The sequence below is a fragment of the Tachypleus tridentatus genome, chromosome 3, assembly GCF_004210375.1.
Source record: "Tachypleus tridentatus isolate NWPU-2018 chromosome 3, ASM421037v1, whole genome shotgun sequence".
In the NCBI taxonomy this organism is placed as follows: domain Eukaryota; kingdom Metazoa; phylum Arthropoda; class Merostomata; order Xiphosura; family Limulidae; genus Tachypleus; species Tachypleus tridentatus.
In genome coordinates this window covers 42,650,159-42,669,062 of record NC_134827.1, presented here as the reverse complement: position 1 = coordinate 42,669,062, position 18,904 = coordinate 42,650,159, and the positions used below count along the sequence as shown (strand labels likewise).

Here is an 18,904-nt window from a genome sequence, read left to right as displayed (position 1 = left end):
GGTCAGACTCTCAGTGGTGCCACCACTCTTCTGAGTTTTAAGCTAGGCCAAATTAGCAGTGACTGTCTAAAATCTCCAACTTGCACTTTACTTAAGTGTTCTACACCATCAAAGGTAGGTCGATCCAAACTCAATATCAAATATTTGTGGTATTTTCTAACGACCAGCCATTTAAGACAATTACTGCTCAACATTCCATATAAAATGGCCGAGTTCTTCTTTACCTTCCCTATAAGTCTCTTCCCTATAAAGTTTTAATTAAAACCTTTCTTAGATGTAACAAAAGTTGTGGGTACAGGGTGATAGGCTGTTAAGGGACCCCGACCCTTAGATGACCCTGATATTGAGTGGCAGTTTCTTTTGATATCTTATCCATTAGTCCTTCTCGATTCCAAACGTTTTTACAATCCATGATACCTCGTAACACAAAGAAGCTCATAATTATCCCATGTATTAACTTCTTTGCAATTGAGTATTTGTCATCTCACCTAAAGGTTAGATAGTTATTGTTGATGGTTTGTGTCTGACAACTGTACTTTACGTATTTCTTGACTCTTATCTTAAGGTTTTGACCACAACTGGAGTGGGGTTACTCTAGTTGGGAAAGATCTGAGTGTCCTATAAAAACTGGCCGAATTATTCTCACACTCTCCAGATGCCAAACCACGATGACTATTCATTTGTTTAAAGTCCCCTTACCTTTATGTAGGAGAAGAACATCATAAACTGAACTAAATGCTCTAGATATCGGAAGCTCTCGTACTAGTGCCATCAGTCAGAAGGACATGAGAAAGCTCTCCTACTAGTGCCATCAGTCAGAAGGAGAGAGGAAGCTCTCCTACTAGTGCCATCAGTCAGAAGGACAGAGAAAGTTCTCCTACTAGTGTCATCAGTCAGAAGGACAGAGGAAGCTCCTCTTCCCGTGCCATCAGTCACAAGAACAGAGGAAGCTCTTCTTCCCGTGCCATCAGTCAAAAGAACAGAGAAAGCTCCTCTTCCCGTCCCATCAGTCACAAGAACAGAGGAAGTTCCTCTTCCCGTGCCATCATTTGCAAGGAAAAAAATTCATAAACCTTTAGAACATTGTTAAAAGTTCTATGTCCAGGAGGGGACTTTTCTTATACCTGGAAACTGTCCTAGACTATTCAAGGATTAACTGATTTATTTGTAAATACTTCGAATATGGTGAATACAATTTACAAACTAAGATACGTGAGAAATTATTTATTTTACAACGAACTATATAATAAATATATTGTGGCACCAAAAGTTTCTATCATATAGTCTGCGGTATTTTCAAGTAAAACTTATGTTCCTACATTTGGTAAGTTAGGTTTGCTTAAAGACGGAATATGTCTACTGTAATGTAAGTATAACTAAACACGGCTAGATCAATTATATACTTTATGTGTTACAATAACTAGTTGACAGTATATCTCGAAATTATGTTTAAGACTGAATAAAATTCACGTTAGATATTTAAATTATTATCGTCATATGTGGTCACAGAAATACAGATGACTGGGGAATCCCAATGAAATGCAAGAGGGGTCATTACCTTGAAAGGTCACCTGACTGTCTCCTTTCATATACTGTGTGGCTATTCTCTCCATGGGACGTCCAAAGGGGCTAATCAGAGTAAATGACACATAGGAATAGTTGGCTAAAACAAGAGGAATTCAAGAACCTTCTTGACCAACATTATATGTTAAATATACAAAGACAATAAATCATGAACATTTCTATATTACTAAAACACAAAATGTTTATTTACTAAAAAGATTCTTAAAATATTGGCAAAGTTATGACTTTCTTGTGAGAAACAAAACATGTAAACATTTCACGAATGTATACGAAGACATCTGTATATATTATTCACTTGTAATCTTTTGTACTCTAAATGTGTGTAGTTATTTTCATATTGTATGCTTTCTTATGTAATTTTTTATCATGTCTTACTCCGAAAAAGCTGTATTAATGACCTTACATCTATTGGCAGCTGTGTATTCATTCTCAGATGCAATGTGAAAGCTGCAGTATTAGTACAACTGTTAAACTTGGTTATTTCAATTAATATTCCTGCTGAAAACCTGGATAACACATCGCCCATTTCTGCTCGTACTTTGATGTTACTAATTTGTACTTTCCTGTTAAAGAATTTTTCTCAATTATGAATGGAATATGTCTGAAATCCAGCTAATATCATGTAATTTTCCAGAAAGTCACTCAGTTAAATTTCCTACAAAAATGACATCTGTATCTGCAAAGCTCATTATCAGGTATGCTTTCACATGTGAATGGTACAAATCATTTGCATAAGTGGTCAGACTCTCAGTGGTGCCACCACTCTTCTGAGTTTTAAGCTAGGCCAAATTAGCAGTGACTGTCTAAAATCTCCAACTTGCACTTTACTTAAGTGTTCTACACCATCAAAGGTAGGTCGATCCAAATTCAATATCAAATATTTGTGGTATTTTCTAACGACCAGCCACTTAAGACAATTACTGCTCAACATTCCATATAAAATGGCCGAGTTCTCCTTTACCTTCCCTATAAGTCTCTTCCCTATAAAGTTTTAATTAAAACCTTTCTTAGATGTAACAAAAGTTGTGGGTACAGGGTGATAGGCTGTTAAGGGACCCCGACCCTTAGATGACCCTGATATTGAGTGGCAGTTTCTTTTGATATCTTATCCATTAGTCCTTCTCGATTCCAAACGTTTTTACAATCCATGATACCTCGTAACACAAAGAAGCTCATAATTATCCCATGTATTAACTTCTTTGCAATTGAGTATTTGTCATCTCATCTAAAGGTTTGATAGTTATTGTTGATGGTTTGTGTCTGACAACTGTACTTTACGTATTTCTTGACTCTTATCTTAAGGTTTTGACCACAACTGGAGTGGGGTTACTCTAGTTGGGAAAGATCTGAGTGTCCTATAAAAACTGGCCGAATTATTCTCACACTCTCCAGATGCCAAACCACGATGACTATTCATTTGTTTAAAGTCCCCTTACCTTTATGTAAAAGAAGAACATCATAAACTGAACTAAATGCTCTAGATATCGAAAGCTCTCGTACTAGTGCCATCAGTCAGAAGGACATGAGAAAGCTCTCCTACTAGTGCCATCAGTCAGAAGGAGAGAGGAAGCTCTCCTACTAGTGCCATCAGACAGAAGGACAGAGAAAGTTCTCCTACTAGTGTCATCAGTCAGAAGGACAGAGGAAGCTCCTCTTCCCGTGCCATCAGTCACAAGAACAGAGGAAGCTCTTCTTCCCGTGCCATCAGTCAAAAGAACAGAGAAAGCTCCTCTTCCCGTCCCATCAGTCACAAGAACAGAGGAAGCTCCTCTTCCCGTGCCATCATTTGCAAGGAAAAAATTCATAAACCTTTAGAACATTGTTAAAAGTTCTATGTCCAGGAGGGGACTTTTCTTAAACCTGGAAACTGTCCTAGACTATTCAAGGATTAACTGATTTATTTGTAAATCCTTCGAATATGGTGAATACAATTTACAAACTAAGATACGTGAGAGTTTATTTATTTTACAACTAACTATATAATAAATATATTGTGGCACCAAAAGTTTCTATCATATAGTCTGCGGTATTTTCAAGTAAAACTTATGTTCCTACATTTGGTAAGTTAGGTTTGCTTAAAGACGGAATATGTCTACTGTAATGTAAGTATAACTAAACACGGCTAGATCAATTATATACTTTATGTGTTACAATATCTAGTTCACAGTATATCTCGAAATTATGTTTAAGACTGAATAAAATTCACGTTAGATATTTAAATTATTATCGTCATATGTGGTCACAGAAATACAGATGACTGGGGAATCCCAATGAAATGCAAGAGGGGTCATTACCTTGAAAGGTCACCTGACTGTCTCCTTTCATATACTGTGTGGCTATTCTCTCCATGGGACGTCCAAAGGGGCTAATCAGGGTAAATGACACATAGCAATAGTTGGCTAAAACAAGAGGAATTCAAGAACCTTATTGACCAACATTATATGTTAAATATACATAGACAATAAATCATGAACATTTCTATATTACTAAAACACAAAATGTTTATTTACTAAAAAGATTCTTAAAATATTGGCAAAGTTATGACTTTCTTGTGAGAAACAAAACATGTAAACATTTCACGAATGTATACGAAGACATCTGTATATATTATTCACTTGTAATCTTTTGTACTCTAAATGTGTGTAGTTATTTTCATATTGTATGCTTTCTTATGTAATTTTTTATCATGTCTTACTCCGAAAAAGCTGTATTAATGACCTTACATCTATTGGCAGCTGTGTATTCATTCTCAGATGCAATGTGAAAGCTGCAGTATTAGTACAACTGTTAAACTTGGTTATTTCAATTAATATTCCTGCTGAAAACCTGGATAACACATCGCCCATTTCTGCTCGTACTTTGATGTTACTACTTTGTACTTTCCTGTTAAAGAATTTTTCTCAATTATGAATGGAATATGTCTGAAATCCAGCTAATATCATGTAATTTTCCAGAAAGTCACTCAGTTAAATTTCCTACAAAAATGACATCTGTATCTGCAAAGCTCATTATCAGGTATGCTTTCACATGTGAATGGTACAAATCATTTGCATAAGTGGTCAGACTCTCAGTGGTGCCACCACTCTTCTGAGTTTTAAGCTAGGCCAAATTAGCAGTGACTGTCTAAAATCTCCAACTTGCACTTTACTTAAGTGTTCTACACCATCAAAGGTAGGTCGATCCAAACTCAATATCAAATATTTGTGGTATTTTCTAACGACCAGCCATTTAAGACAATTACTGCTCAACATTCCATATAAAATGGCCGAGTTCTTCTTTACCTTCCCTATAAGTCTCTTCCCTATAAAGTTTTAATTAAAACCTTTCTTAGATGTAACAAAAGTTGTGGGTACAGGGTGATAGGCTGTTAAGGGACCCCGACCCTTAGATGACCCTGATATTGAGTGGCAGTTTCTTTTGATATCTTATCCATTAGTCCTTCTCGATTCCAAACGTTTTACAATCCATGATACCTCGTAACACAAAGAAGCTCATAATTATCCCATGTATTAACTTCTTTGCAATTGAGTATTTGTCATCTCATCTAAAGGTTTGATAGTTATTGTTGATGGTTTGTGTCTGACAACTGTACTTTACGTATTTCTTGACTCTTATCTTAAGGTTTTGACCACAACTGGAGTGGGGTTACTCTAGTTGGGAAAGATCTGAGTGTCCTATAAAACTGGCCGAATTATTCTCACACTCTCCAGATGCCAAACCACGATGACTATTCATTTGTTTAAAGTCCCCTTACCTTTATGTAGGAGAAGAACATCATAAACTGAACTAAATGCTCTAGATATCGGAAGCTCTCGTACTAGTGCCATCAGTCAGAAGGACATGAGAAAGCTCTCCTACTAGTGCCATCAGTCAGAAGGAGAGAGAAAGCTCTCCTACTAGTGCCATCAGTCAGAAGGACAGAGAAAGTTCTCCTACTTGTGCCATCAGTCAGAAGGACAGAGGAAGTTCTCCTACTAGTGTCATCAGTCAGAAGGACAGAGGAAGCTCCTCTTCCCGTGCCATCAGTCACAAGAACAGAGGAAGCTCTTCTTCCCGTGCCATCAGTCAAAAGAACAGAGAAAGCTCCTCTTCCCGTCCCATCAGTCACAAGAACAGAGGAAGTTCCTCTTCCCGTGCCATCATTTGCAAGGAAAAAATTCATAAACCTTTAGAACATTGTTAAAAGTTCTATGTCCAGGAGGGGACTTTTCTTAAACCTGGAAACTGTCCTAGACTATTCAAGGATTAACTGATTTATTTGTAAATCCTTCGAATATGGTGAATACAATTTACAAACTAAGATACGTGAGAGTTTATTTATTTTACAACTAACTATATAATAAATATATTGTGGCACCAAAAGTTTCTATCATATAGTCTGCGGTATTTTTAAGTAAAACTTATGTTCCTACATTTGGTAAGTTAGGTTTGCTTAAAGACGGAATATGTCTACTGTAATGTAAGTATAACTAAACACGGCTAGATCAATTATATACTTTATGTGTTACAATAACTAGTTGACAGTATATCTCGAAATTATGTTTAAGACTGAATAAAATTCACGTTAGATATTTAAATTATTATCGTCATATGTGGTCACAGAAATACAGATGACTGGGGAATCCCAATGAAATGCAAGAGGGGTCATTACCTTGAAAGGTCACCTGACTGTCTCCTTTCATATACTGTGTGGCTATTCTCTCCATGGGACGTCCAAAGGGGCTAATCAGGGTAAATGACACATAGCAATAGTTGGCTAAAACAAGAGGAATTCAAGAACCTTCTTGACCAACATTATATGTTAAATATACAAAGACAATAAATCATGAACATTTCTATATTACTAAAACACAAAATGTTTATTTACTAAAAAGATTCTTAAAATATTGGCAAAGTTATGACTTTCTTGTGAGAAACAAAACATGTAAACATTTCACGAATGTATACGAAGACATCTGTATATATTATTCACTTGTAATCTTTTGTACTCTAAATGTGTGTAGTTATTTTCATATTGTATGCTTTCTTATGTAATTTTTTATCATGTCTTACTCCGAAAAAGCTGTATTAATGACCTTACATCTATTGGCAGCTGTGTATTCATTCTCAGATGCAATGTGAAAGCTGCAGTATTAGTACAACTGTTAAACTTGGTTATTTCAATTAATATTCCTGCTGAAAACCTGGATAACACATCGCCCATTTCTGCTCGTACTTTGATGTTACTAATTTGTACTTTCCTGTTAAAGAATTTTTCTCAATTATGAATGGAATATGTCTGAAATCCAGCTAATATCATGTAATTTTCCAGAAAGTCACTCAGTTAAATTTCCTACAAAAATGACATCTGTATCTGCAAAGCTCATTATCAGATATGCTTTCACATGTGAATGGTACAAATCATTTGCATAAGTGGTCAGACTCTCAGTGGTGCCACCACTCTTCTGAGTTTTAAGCTAGGCCAAATTAGCAGTGACTGTCTAAAATCTCCAACTTGCACTTTACTTAAGTGTTCTACACCATCAAAGGTAGGTCGATCCAAACTCAATATCAAATATTTGTGGTATTTTCTAACGACCAGCCATTTAAGACAATTACTGCTCAACATTCCATATAAAATGGCCGAGTTCTTCTTTACCTTCCCTATAAGTCTCTTCCCTATAAAGTTTTAATTAAAACCTTTCTTAGATGTAACAAAAGTTGTGGGTACAGGGTGATAGGCTGTTAAGGGACCCCGACCCTTAGATGACCCTGATATTGAGTGGCAGTTTCTTTTGATATCTTATCCATTAGTCCTTCTCGATTCCAAACGTTTTACAATCCATGATACCTCGTAACACAAAGAAGCTCATAATTATCCCATGTATTAACTTCTTTGCAATTGAGTATTTGTCATCTCACCTAAAGGTTAGATAGTTATTGTTGATGGTTTGTGTCTGACAACTGTACTTTACGTATTTCTTGACTCTTATCTTAAGGTTTTGACCACAACTGGGTGGGGTTACTCTAGTTGGGAAAGATCTGAGTGTCCTATAAAACTGGCCGAATTATTCTCACACTCTCCAGATGCCAAACCACGATGACTATTCATTTGTTTAAAGTCCCCTTACCTTTATGTAGGAGAAGAACATCATAAACTGAACTAAATGCTCTAGATATCGGAAGCTCTCGTACTAGTGCCATCAGTCAGAAGGACATGAGAAGGAGAAAGCTCTCCTACTAGTGCCATCAGTCAGAAGGACAGAGAAAGTTCTCCTACTAGTGCCATCAGTCAGAAGGACAGAGGAAGTTCTCCTACTAGTGTCATCAGTCAGAAGGACAGAAGAAGCTCTTCTTCTCGTGCCATCAGTCACAAGAACAGAGGAAGCTCTTCTTCCCGTGCCATCAGTCAAAAGAACAGAGAAAGCTCCTCTTCCCGTCCCATCAGTCACAAGAACAGAGGAAGCTCCTCTTCCCGTGCCATCATTTGCAAGGAAAAAATTCATAAACCTTTAGAACATTGTTAAAAGTTCTATGTCCAGGAGGGGACTTTTCTTAAACCTGGAAACTGTCCTAGACTATTCAAGGATTAACTGATTTATTTGTAAATCCTTCGAATATGGTGAATACAATTTACAAACTAAGATACGTGAGAGTTTATTTATTTTACAACTAACTATATAATAAATATATTGTGGCACCAAAAGTTTCTATCATATAGTCTGCGGTATTTTCAAGTAAAACTTATGTTCCTACATTTGGTAAGTTAGGTTTGCTTAAAGACGGAATATGTCTACTGTAATGTAAGTATAACTAAACACGGCTAGATCAATTATATACTTTATGTGTTACAATAACTAGTTGAGAGTATATCTCGAAATTATGTTTAAGACTGAATAAAATTCACGTTAGATATTTAAATTATTATCGTCATATGTGGTCACAGAAATACAGATGACTGGGGAATCCCAATGAAATGCAAGAGGGGTCATTACCTTGAAAGGTCACCTGACTGTCTCCTTTCATATACTGTGTGGCTATTCTCTCCAAGGGACGTCCAAAGGGGCTAGTCAGGGTAAATGACACATAGCAATAGTTGGCTAAAACAAGAGGAATTCAAGAACCTTCTTGACCAACATTATATGTTAAATATACAAAGACAATAAATCATGAACATTTCTATATTACTAAAACACAAAATGTTTATTTACTAAAAAGATTCTTAAAATATTGGCAAAGTTATGACTTTCTTGTGAGAAACAAAACATGTAAACATTTCACGAATGTATACGAAGACATCTGTATATATTATTCACTTGTAATCTTTTGTACTCTAAATGTGTGTAGTTATTTTCATATTGTATGCTTTCTTATGTAATTTTTTATCATGTCTTACTCCGAAAAAGCTGTATTAATGACCTTACATCTATTGGCAGCTGTGTATTCATTCTCAGATGCAATGTGAAAGCTGCAGTATTAGTACAACTGTTAAACTTGGTTATTTCAATTAATATTCCTGCTGAAAACCTGGATAACACATCGCCCATTTCTGCTCGTACTTTGATGTTACTACTTTGTACTTTCCTGTTAAAGAATTTTTCTCAATTATGAATGGAATATGTCTGAAATCCAGCTAATATCATGTAATTTTCCAGAAAGTCACTCAGTTAAATTTCCTACAAAATGACATCTGTATCTGCAAAGCTCATTATCAGGTATGCTTTCACATGTGAATGGTACAAATCATTTGCATAAGTGGTCAGACTCTCAGTGGTGCCACCACTCTTCTGAGTTTTAAGCTAGGCCAAATTAGCAGTGACTGTCTAAAATCTCCAACTTGCACTTTACTTAAGTGTTCTACACCATCAAAGGTAGGTCGATCCAAACTCAATATCAAATATTTGTGGTATTTTCTAACGACCAGCCATTTAAGACAATTACTGCTCAACATTCCATATAAAATGGCCGAGTTCTTCTTTACCTTCCCTATAAGTCTCTTCCCTATAAAGTTTTAATTAAAACCTTTCTTAGATGTAACAAAAGTTGTGGGTACAGGGTGATAGGCTGTTAAGGGACCCCGACCCTTAGATGACCCTGATATTGAGTGGCAGTTTCTTTTGATATCTTATCCATTAGTCCTTCTCGATTCCAAACGTTTTTACAATCCATGATACCTCGTAACACAAAGAAGCTCATAATTATCCCATGTATTAACTTCTTTGCAATTGAGTATTTGTCATCTCACCTAAAGGTTAGATAGTTATTGTTGATGGTTTGTGTCTGACAACTGTACTTTACGTATTTCTTGACTCTTATCTTAAGGTTTTGACCACAACTGGAGTGGGGTTACTCTAGTTGGGAAAGATCTGAGTGTCCTCTAAAAACTGGCCGAATTATTCTCACACTCTCCAGATGCCAAACCACGATGACTATTCATTTGTTTAAGGTCCCCTTACCTTTATGTAGGAGAAGAACATCATAAACTGAACTAAATGCTCTAGATATCGGAAGCTCTCGTACTAGTGCCATCAGTCAGAAGGACATGAGAAAGCTCTCGTACTAGTGCCATCAGTCAGAAGGAGAGAGCAAGCTCTCCTACTAGTGCCATCAGTCAGAAGGACAGAGAAAGTTCTCCTACTTGTGCCATCAGTCAGGACAGAGGAAGTTCTCCTACTAGTGTCATCAGTTAGAAGGACAGAGGAAGCTCCTCTTCCCGTGCCATCAGTCACAAGAACAGAGGAAGCTCTTCTTCCCGTGCCATCAGTCAAAAGAACAGAGAAAGCTCCTCTTCCCGTCCCATCAGTCACAAGAACAGAGGAAGTTCCTCTTCCCGTGCCATCATTTGCAAGGAAAAAAATTCATAAACCTTTAGAACATTGTTAAAAGTTCTATGTCCAGGAGGAGACTTTTCTTAAACCTGGAAACTGTCCTAGACTATTCAAGGATTAACTGATTTATTTGTAAATCCTTCGAATATGGTGAATACAATTTACAAACTAAGATACGTGAGAGTTTATTTATTTTACAACTAACTATATAATAAATATATTGTGGCACCAAAAGTTTCTATCATATAGTCTGCGGTATTTTCAAGTAAAACTTATGTTCCTACATTTGGTAAGTTAGGTTTGCTTAAAGACGGAATATGTCTACTGTAATGTAAGTATAACTAAACACGGCTAGATCAATTATATACTTTATGTGTTACAATAACTAGTTGACAGTATATCTCGAAATTATGTTTAAGACTGAATAAAATTCACGTTAGATATTTAAATTATTATCGTCATATGTGGTCACAGAAATACAGATGACTGGGGAATCCCAATGAAATGCAAGAGGGGTCATTACCTTGAGAGGTCACCTGACTGTCTCCTTTCATATACTGTGTGGCTATTCTCTCCAAGGGACGTCCAAAGAGGCTAGTCAGGGTAAATGACACATAGCAATAGTTGGCTAAAACAAGAGGAATTCAAGAACCTTCTTGACCAACATTATATGTTAAATATACAAAGACAATAAATCATGAACATTTCTATATTACTAAAACACAAAATGTTTATTTACTAAAAAGATTCTTAAAATATTGGCAAAGTTATGACTTTCTTGTGAGAAACAAAACATGTAAACATTTCACGAATGTATACGAAGACATCTGTATATATTATTCACTTGTAATCTTTTGTACTCTAAATGTGTGTAGTTATTTTCATATTGTATGCTTTCTTATGTAATTTTTTATCATGTCTTACTCCGAAAAAGCTGTATTAATGACCTTACATCTATTGGCAGCTGTGTATTCATTCTCAGATGCAATGTGAAAGCTGCAGTATTAGTACAACTGTGAAACTTGGTTATTTCAATTAATATTCCTGCTGAAAACCTGGATAACACATCGCCCATTTCTGCTCGTACTTTGATGTTACTACTTTGTACTTTCCTGTTAAAGAATTTTTCTCAATTATGAATGGAATATGTCTGAAATCCAGCTAATATCATGTAATTTTCCAGAAAGTCACTCAGTTAAATTTCCTACAAAAATGACATCTGTATCTGCAAAGCTCATTATCAGATATGCTTTCACATGTGAATGGTACAAATCATTTGCATAAGTGGTCAGACTCTCAGTGGTGCCACCACTCTTCTGAGTTTTAAGCTAGGCCAAATTAGCAGTGACTGTCTAAAATCTCCAACTTGCACTTTACTTAAGTGTTCTACACCATCAAAGGTAGGTCGATCCAAACTCAATATCAAATATTTGTGGTATTTTCTAACGACCAGCCATTTAAGACAATTACTGCTCAACATTCCATATAAAATGGCCGAGTTCTTCTTTACCTTCCCTATAAGTCTCTTCCCTATAAAGTTTTAATTAAAACCTTTCTTAGATGTAACAAAAGTTGTGGGTACAGGGTGATAGGCTGTTAAGGGACCCCGACCCTTAGATGACCCTGATATTGAGTGGCAGTTTCTTTTGATATCTTATCCATTAGTCCTTCTCGATTCCAAACGTTTTTACAATCCATGATACCTCGTAACACAAAGAAGCTCATAATTATCCCATGTATTAACTTCTTTGCAATTGAGTATTTGTCATCTCATCTAAAGGTTTGATAGTTATTGTTGATGGTTTGTGTCTGACAACTGTACTTTACGTATTTCTTGACTCTTATCTTAAGGTTTTGACCACAACTGGAGTGGGGTTACTCTAGTTGGGAAAGATCTGAGTGTCCTCTAAAACTGGCCGAATTATTCTCACACTCTCCAGATGCCAAACCACGATGACTATTCATTTGTTTAAGGTCCCCTTACCTTTATGTAGGAGAAGAACATCATAAACTGAACTAAATGCTCTAGATATCGGAAGCTCTCGTACTAGTGCCATCAGTCATGAGAAAGAAGTGCCATCAGTCAGAAGGAAGAGAAAGTTCTCCTACTAGTGCCATCAGTCAGAAGGACAGAGAAAGTTCTCCTACTTGTGCCATCAGTCAGAAGGACAGAGGAAGTTCTCCTACTAGTGTCATCAGTCAGAAGGACAGAGGAAGCTCCTCTTCCCGTGCCATCAGTCACAAGAACAGAGGAAGCTCTTCTTCCCGTGCCATCAGTCAAAAGAACAGAGAAAGCTCCTCTTCCCGTCCCATCAGTCACAAGAACAGAGGAAGCTCCTCTTCCCGTGCCATCATTTGCAAGGAAAAAATTCATAAACCTTTAGAACATTGTTAAAAGTTCTATGTCCAGGAGGGACTTTTCTTAAACCTGGAAACTGTCCTAGACTATTCAAGGATTAACTGATTTATTTGTAAATCCTTCGAATATGGTGAATACAATTTACAAACTAAGATACGTGAGAGTTTATTTATTTTACAACTAACTATATAATAAATATATTGTGGCACCAAAAGTTTCTATCATATAGTCTGCGGTATTTTCAAGTAAAACTTATGTTCCTACATTTGGTAAGTTAGGTTTGCTTAAAGACGGAATATGTCTACTGTAATGTAAGTATAACTAAACACGGCTAGATCAATTATATACTTTATGTGTTACAATAACTAGTTGAGAGTATATTTCGAAATTATGTTTAAGACTGAATAAAATTCACGTTAGATATTTAAATTGTTATCGTCATATGTGGTCACAGAAATACAGATGACTGGGGAATCCCAATGAAATGCAAGAGGGGTCATTACCTTGAGAGGTCACCTGACTGTCTCCTTTCATATACTGTGTGGCTATTCTCTCCAAGGGACGTCCAAAGAGGCTAGTCAGGGTAAATGACACATAGCAATAGTTGGCTAAAACAAGAGGAATTCAAGAACCTTCTTGACCAACATTATATGTTAAATATACAAAGACAATAAATCATGAACATTTCTATATTACTAAAACACAAAATGTTTATTTACTAAAAAGATTCTTAAAATATTGGCAAAGTTATGACTTTCTTGTGAGAAACAAAACATGTAAACATTTCACGAATGTATACGAAGACATCTGTATATATTATTCACTTGTAATCTTTTGTACTCTAAATGTGTGTAGTTATTTTCATATTGTATGCTTTCTTATGTAATTTTTTATCATGTCTTACTCCGAAAAAGCTGTATTAATGACCTTACATCTATTGGCAGCTGTGTATTCATTCTCAGATGCAATGTGAAAGCTGCAGTATTAGTACAACTGTTAAACTTGGTTATTTCAATTAATATTCCTGCTGAAAACCTGGATAACACATCGCCCATTTCTGCTCGTACTTTGATGTTACTAATTTGTACTTTCCTGTTAAAGAATTTTTCTCAATTATGAATGGAATATGTCTGAAATCCAGCTAATATCATGTAATTTTCCAGAAAGTCACTCAGTTAAATTTCCTACAAAAATGACATCTGTATCTGCAAAGCTCATTATCAGATATGCTTTCACATGTGAATGGTACAAATCATTTGCATAAGTGGTCAGACTCTCAGTGGTGCCACCACTCTTCTGAGTTTTAAGCTAGGCCAAATTAGCAGTGACTGTCTAAAATCTCCAACTTGCACTTTACTTAAGTGTTCTACACCATCAAAGGTAGGTCGATCCAAACTCAATATCAAATATTTGTGGTATTTTCTAACGACCAGCCATTTAAGACAATTACTGCTCAACATTCCATATAAAATGGCCGAGTTCTTCTTTACCTTCCCTATAAGTCTCTTCCCTATAAAGTTTTAATTAAAACCTTTCTTAGATGTAACAAAAGTTGTGGGTACAGGGTGATAGGCTGTTAAGGGACCCCGACCCTTAGATGACCCTGATATTGAGTGGCAGTTTCTTTTGATATCTTATCCATTAGTCCTTCTCGATTCCAAACGTTTTTACAATCCATGATACCTCGTAACACAAAGAAGCTCATAATTATCCCATGTATTAACTTCTTTGCAATTGAGTATTTGTCATCTCATCTAAAGGTTTGATAGTTATTGTTGATGGTTTGTGTCTGACAACTGTACTTTACGTATTTCTTGACTCTTATCTTAAGGTTTTGACCACAACTGGAGTGGGGTTACTCTAGTTGGGAAAGATCTGAGTGTCCTCTAAAAACTGGCCGAATTATTCTCACACTCTCCAGATGCCAAACCACGATGACTATTCATTTGTTTAAGGTCCCCTTACCTTTATGTAGGAGAAGAACATCATAAACTGAACTAAATGCTCTAGATATCGGAAGCTCTCGTACTAGTGCCATCAGTCAGAAGGACATGAGAAAGCTCTCCTACTAGTGCCATCAGTCAGAAGGACAGAGAAAGTTCTCCTACTAGTGCCATCAGTCAGAAGGACAGAGAAAGTTCTCCTACTAGTGTCATCAGTCAGAAGGACAGAGGAAGCTCCTCTTCCCGTGCCATCAGTCACAAGAACAGAGGAAGCTCTTCTTCCCGTGCCATCAGTCAAAAGAACAGAGAAAGCTCCTCTTCCCGTCCCATCAGTCACAAGAACAGAGGAAGTTCCTCTTCCCGTGCCATCATTTGCAAGGAAAAAATTCATAAACCTTTAGAACATTGTTAAAAGTTCTATGTCCAGGAGGGGACTTTTCTTAAACCTGGAAACTGTCCTAGACTATTCAAGGATTAACTGATTTATTTGTAAATCCTTCGAATATGGTGAATACAATTTACAAACTAAGATACGTGAGAGTTTATTTATTTTACAACTAACTATATAATAAATATATTGTGGCACCAAAAGTTTCTATCATATAGTCTGCGGTATTTTCAAGTAAAACTTATGTTCCTACATTTGGTAAGTTAGGTTTGCTTAAAGACGGAATATGTCTACTGTAATGTAAGTATAACTAAACACGGCTAGATCAATTATATACTTTATGTGTTACAATAACTAGTTGAGAGTATATCTCGAAATTATGTTTAAGACTGAATAAAATTCACGTTAGATATTTAAATTATTATCGTCATATGTGGTCACAGAAATACAGATGACTGGGGAATCCCAATGAAATGCAAGAGGGGTCATTACCTTGAAAGGTCACCTGACTGTCTCCTTTCATATACTGTGTGGCTATTCTCTCCAAGGGACGTCCAAAGGGGCTAGTCAGGGTAAATGACACATAGCAATAGTTGGCTAAAACAAGAGGAATTCAAGAACCTTCTTGACCAACATTATATGTTAAATATACATAGACAATAAATCATGAACATTTCTATATTACTAAAACACAAAATGTTTATTTACTAAAAGATTCTTAAAATATTGGCAAAGTTATGACTTTCTTGTGAGAAACAAAACATGTAAACATTTCACGAATGTATACGAAGACATCTGTATATATTATTCACTTGTAATCTTTTGTACTCTAAATGTGTGTAGTTATTTTCATATTGTATGCTTTCTTATGTAATTTTTTATCATGTCTTACTCCGAAAAAGCTGTATTAATGACCTTACATCTATTGGCAGCTGTGTATTCATTCTCAGATGCAATGTGAAAGCTGCAGTATTAGTACAACTGTTAAACTTGGTTATTTCAATTAATATTCCTGCTGAAAACCTGGATAACACATCGCCCATTTCTGCTCGTACTTTGATGTTACTACTTTGTACTTTCCTGTTAAAGAATTTTTCTCAATTATGAATGGAATATGTCTGAAATCCAGCTAATATCATGTAATTTTCCAGAAAGTCACTCAGTTAAATTTCCTACAAAAATGACATCTGTATCTGCAAAGCTCATTATCAGATATGCTTTCACATGTGAATGGTACAAATCATTTGCATAAGTGGTCAGACTCTCAGTGGTGCCACCACTCTTCTGAGTTTTAAGCTAGGCCAAATTAGCAGTGACTGTCTAAAATCTCCAACTTGCACTTTACTTAAGTGTTCTACACCATCAAAGGTAGGTCGATCCAAACTCAATATCAAATATTTGTGGTATTTTCTAACGACCAGCCATTTAAGACAATTACTGCTCAACATTCCATATAAAATGGCCGAGTTCTTCTTTACCTTCCCTATAAGTCTCTTCCCTATAAAGTTTTAATTAAAACCTTTCTTAGATGTAACAAAAGTTGTGGGTACAGGGTGATAGGCTGTTAAGGGACCCCGACCCTTAGATGACCCTGATATTGAGTGGCAGTTTCTTTTGATATCTTATCCATTAGTCCTTCTCGATTCCAAACGTTTTTACAATCCATGATACCTCGTAACACAAAGAAGCTCATAATTATCCCATGTATTAACTTCTTTGCAATTGAGTATTTGTCATCTCACCTAAAGGTTAGATAGTTATTGTTGATGGTTTGTGTCTGACAACTGTACTTTACGTATTTCTTGACTCTTATCTTAAGGTTTTGACCACAACTGGAGTGGGGTTACTCTAGTTGGGAAAGATCTGAGTGTCCTATAAAAACTGGCCGAATTATTCTCACACTCTCCAGATGCCAAACCACGATGACTATTCATTTGTTTAAAGTCCCCTTACCTTTATGTAGGAGAAGAACATCATAAACTGAACTAAATGCTCTAGATATCGAAAGCTCTCGTACTAGTGCCATCAGTCAGATGGACATGAGAAAGCTCTCGTACTAGTGCCATCAGTCAGAAGGAGAGAGCAAGCTCTCCTACTAGTGCCATCAGTCAGAAGGACAGAGAAAGTTCTCCTTTTTGTACCATCAGTCAGGACAGAGGAAGTTCTCCTACTAGTGTCATCAGTTAGAAGGACAGAGGAAGCTCCTCTTCCCGTGCCATCAGTCACAAGAACAGAGGAAGCTCTTCTTCCCGTGCCATCAGTCAAAAGAACAGAGAAAGCTCCTCTTCCCGTCCCATCAGTCACAAGAACAGAGGAAGTTCCTCTTCCCGTGCCATCATTTGCAAGGAAAAAATTCATAAACCTTTAGAACATTGTTAAAAGTTCTATGTCCAAAAGGAGACTTTTCTTAAACCTGGAAACTGTCCTAGACTATTCAAGGATTAACTGATTTATTTGTAAATACTTCGAATATGGTGAATACAATTTACAAACTAAGATACGTGAGAAATTATTTATTTTACAACGAACTATATAATAAATATATTGTGGCACCAAAAGTTTCTATCATATAGTCTGCGGTATTTTCAAGTAAAACTTATGTTCCTACATTTGGTAAGTTAGGTTTGCTTAAAGACGGAATATGTCTACTGTAATGTAAGTATAACTAAACACGGCTAGATCAATTATATACTTTATGTGTTACAATAACTAGTTGAGAGTATATTTCGAAATTATGTTTAAGACTGAATAAAATTCACGTTAGATATTTAAATTGTTATCGTCATATGTGGTCACAGAAATACAGATGACTGGGGAATCCCAATGAAATGCAAGAGGGGTCATTACCTTGAAAGGTCACCTGACTGTCTCCTTTCATATACTGTGTGGCTATTCTCTCCAAGGGACGTCCAAAGGGGCTAGTCAGGGTAAATGACACATAGCAATAGTTGGCTAAAACAAGAGGAATTCAAGAACCTTCTTGACCAACATTATATGTTAAATATACATAGACAATAAATCATGAACATTTCTATATTACTAAAACACAAAATGTTTATTTACTAAAAGATTCTTAAAATATTGGCAAAGTTATGACTTTCTTGTGAGAAACAAAACATGTAAACATTTCACGAATGTATACGAAGACATCTGTATATATTATTCACTTGTAATCTTTTGTACTCTAAATGTGTGTAGTTATTTTCATATTGTATGCTTTCTTATGTAATTTTTTATCATGTCTTACTCCGAAAAAGCTGTATTAATGACCTTACATCTATTGGCAGCTGTGTATTCATTCTCAGATGCAATGTGAAAGCTGCAGTATTAGTACAACTGTTAAACTTGGTTATTTCAATTAATATTCCTGCTGAAAACCTGGATAACACATCGCCCATTTCTGCTCGTACTTTGATGTTACTACTTTGTACTTTCCTGTTAAAGAATTTTTCTCAATTATGAATGGAATATGTCTGAAATCCAGCTAATATCATGTAATTTTCCAGAAAGTCACTCAGTTAAATTTCCTACAAAATGACATCTGTATCTGCAAAGCTCATTATCAGGTATGCTTTCACATGTGAATGGTACAAATCATTTGCATAAGTGGTCAGACTCTCAGTGGTGCCACCACTCTTCTGAGTTTTAAGCTAGGCCAAATTAGCAGTGACTGTCTAAAATCTCCAACTTGCACTTTACTTAAGTGTTCTACACCATCAAAGGTAGGTCGATCCAAACTCAATATCAAATATTTGTGGTATTTTCTAACGACCAGCCATTTAAGACAATTACTGCTCAACATTCCATATAAAATGGCCGAGTT

General features: G+C 35.9%; 1 protein-coding gene and 1 long non-coding RNA gene across 4 annotated transcripts; both read right to left on the bottom strand.

The window, feature by feature from the left end:
* Nucleotides 1-1,130: 1,130 nt before the first annotated feature.
* On the bottom strand, nt 1,131-5,491 carry LOC143246765 (uncharacterized). The gene is made up of 3 exons (XM_076493894.1): nt 5,339-5,491; nt 3,879-3,983; nt 1,131-1,663 (listed from the first exon to the last, which is right to left on the bottom strand). Exons 1-3 carry the CDS (start codon nt 5,409-5,411, stop codon nt 1,494-1,496), a joined length of 348 nt encoding a protein of 115 aa, XP_076350009.1. The 5' UTR covers nt 5,412-5,491; the 3' UTR covers nt 1,131-1,493.
* Nucleotides 5,492-5,767: 276 nt separating this feature from the next.
* LOC143246764 (uncharacterized) lies at nt 5,768-12,291 on the bottom strand. 3 transcript variants are annotated; one of them, XR_013026149.1, is made up of 2 exons: nt 10,020-12,291; nt 5,768-6,340 (listed from the first exon to the last, which is right to left on the bottom strand). It is a non-coding gene; the product is annotated as an uncharacterized LOC143246764 (long non-coding RNA). The 3 variants fall into 3 exon arrangements; XR_013026150.1 differs by lacking the exon at nt 10,020-12,291 and adding an exon at nt 8,559-9,240; XR_013026148.1 differs by lacking the exon at nt 10,020-12,291 and adding an exon at nt 7,695-7,778.
* Nucleotides 12,292-18,904: the final 6,613 nt, after the last annotated feature.

Bases quoted from the DNA above. Each gene is read 5' to 3' on its own strand.
- LOC143246765 (XM_076493894.1), bottom strand. From the start codon at position 5,411: ATGGCACTAGTACGAGAGCTTCCGATATCTAGAGCATTTAGTTCAGTT. The intron at 3,984-5,338 runs GTAAGGGGACTT...CTCTTGTTTTAG, and splicing joins TGTTCTTCTCCTACATAAAG to CCAACTATTGCTATGTGTCA. The intron at 1,664-3,878 runs GTAATGACCCCT...CTCTTGTTTTAG, and splicing joins CAGTCAGGTGACCTTTCAAG to CCAACTATTCCTATGTGTCA.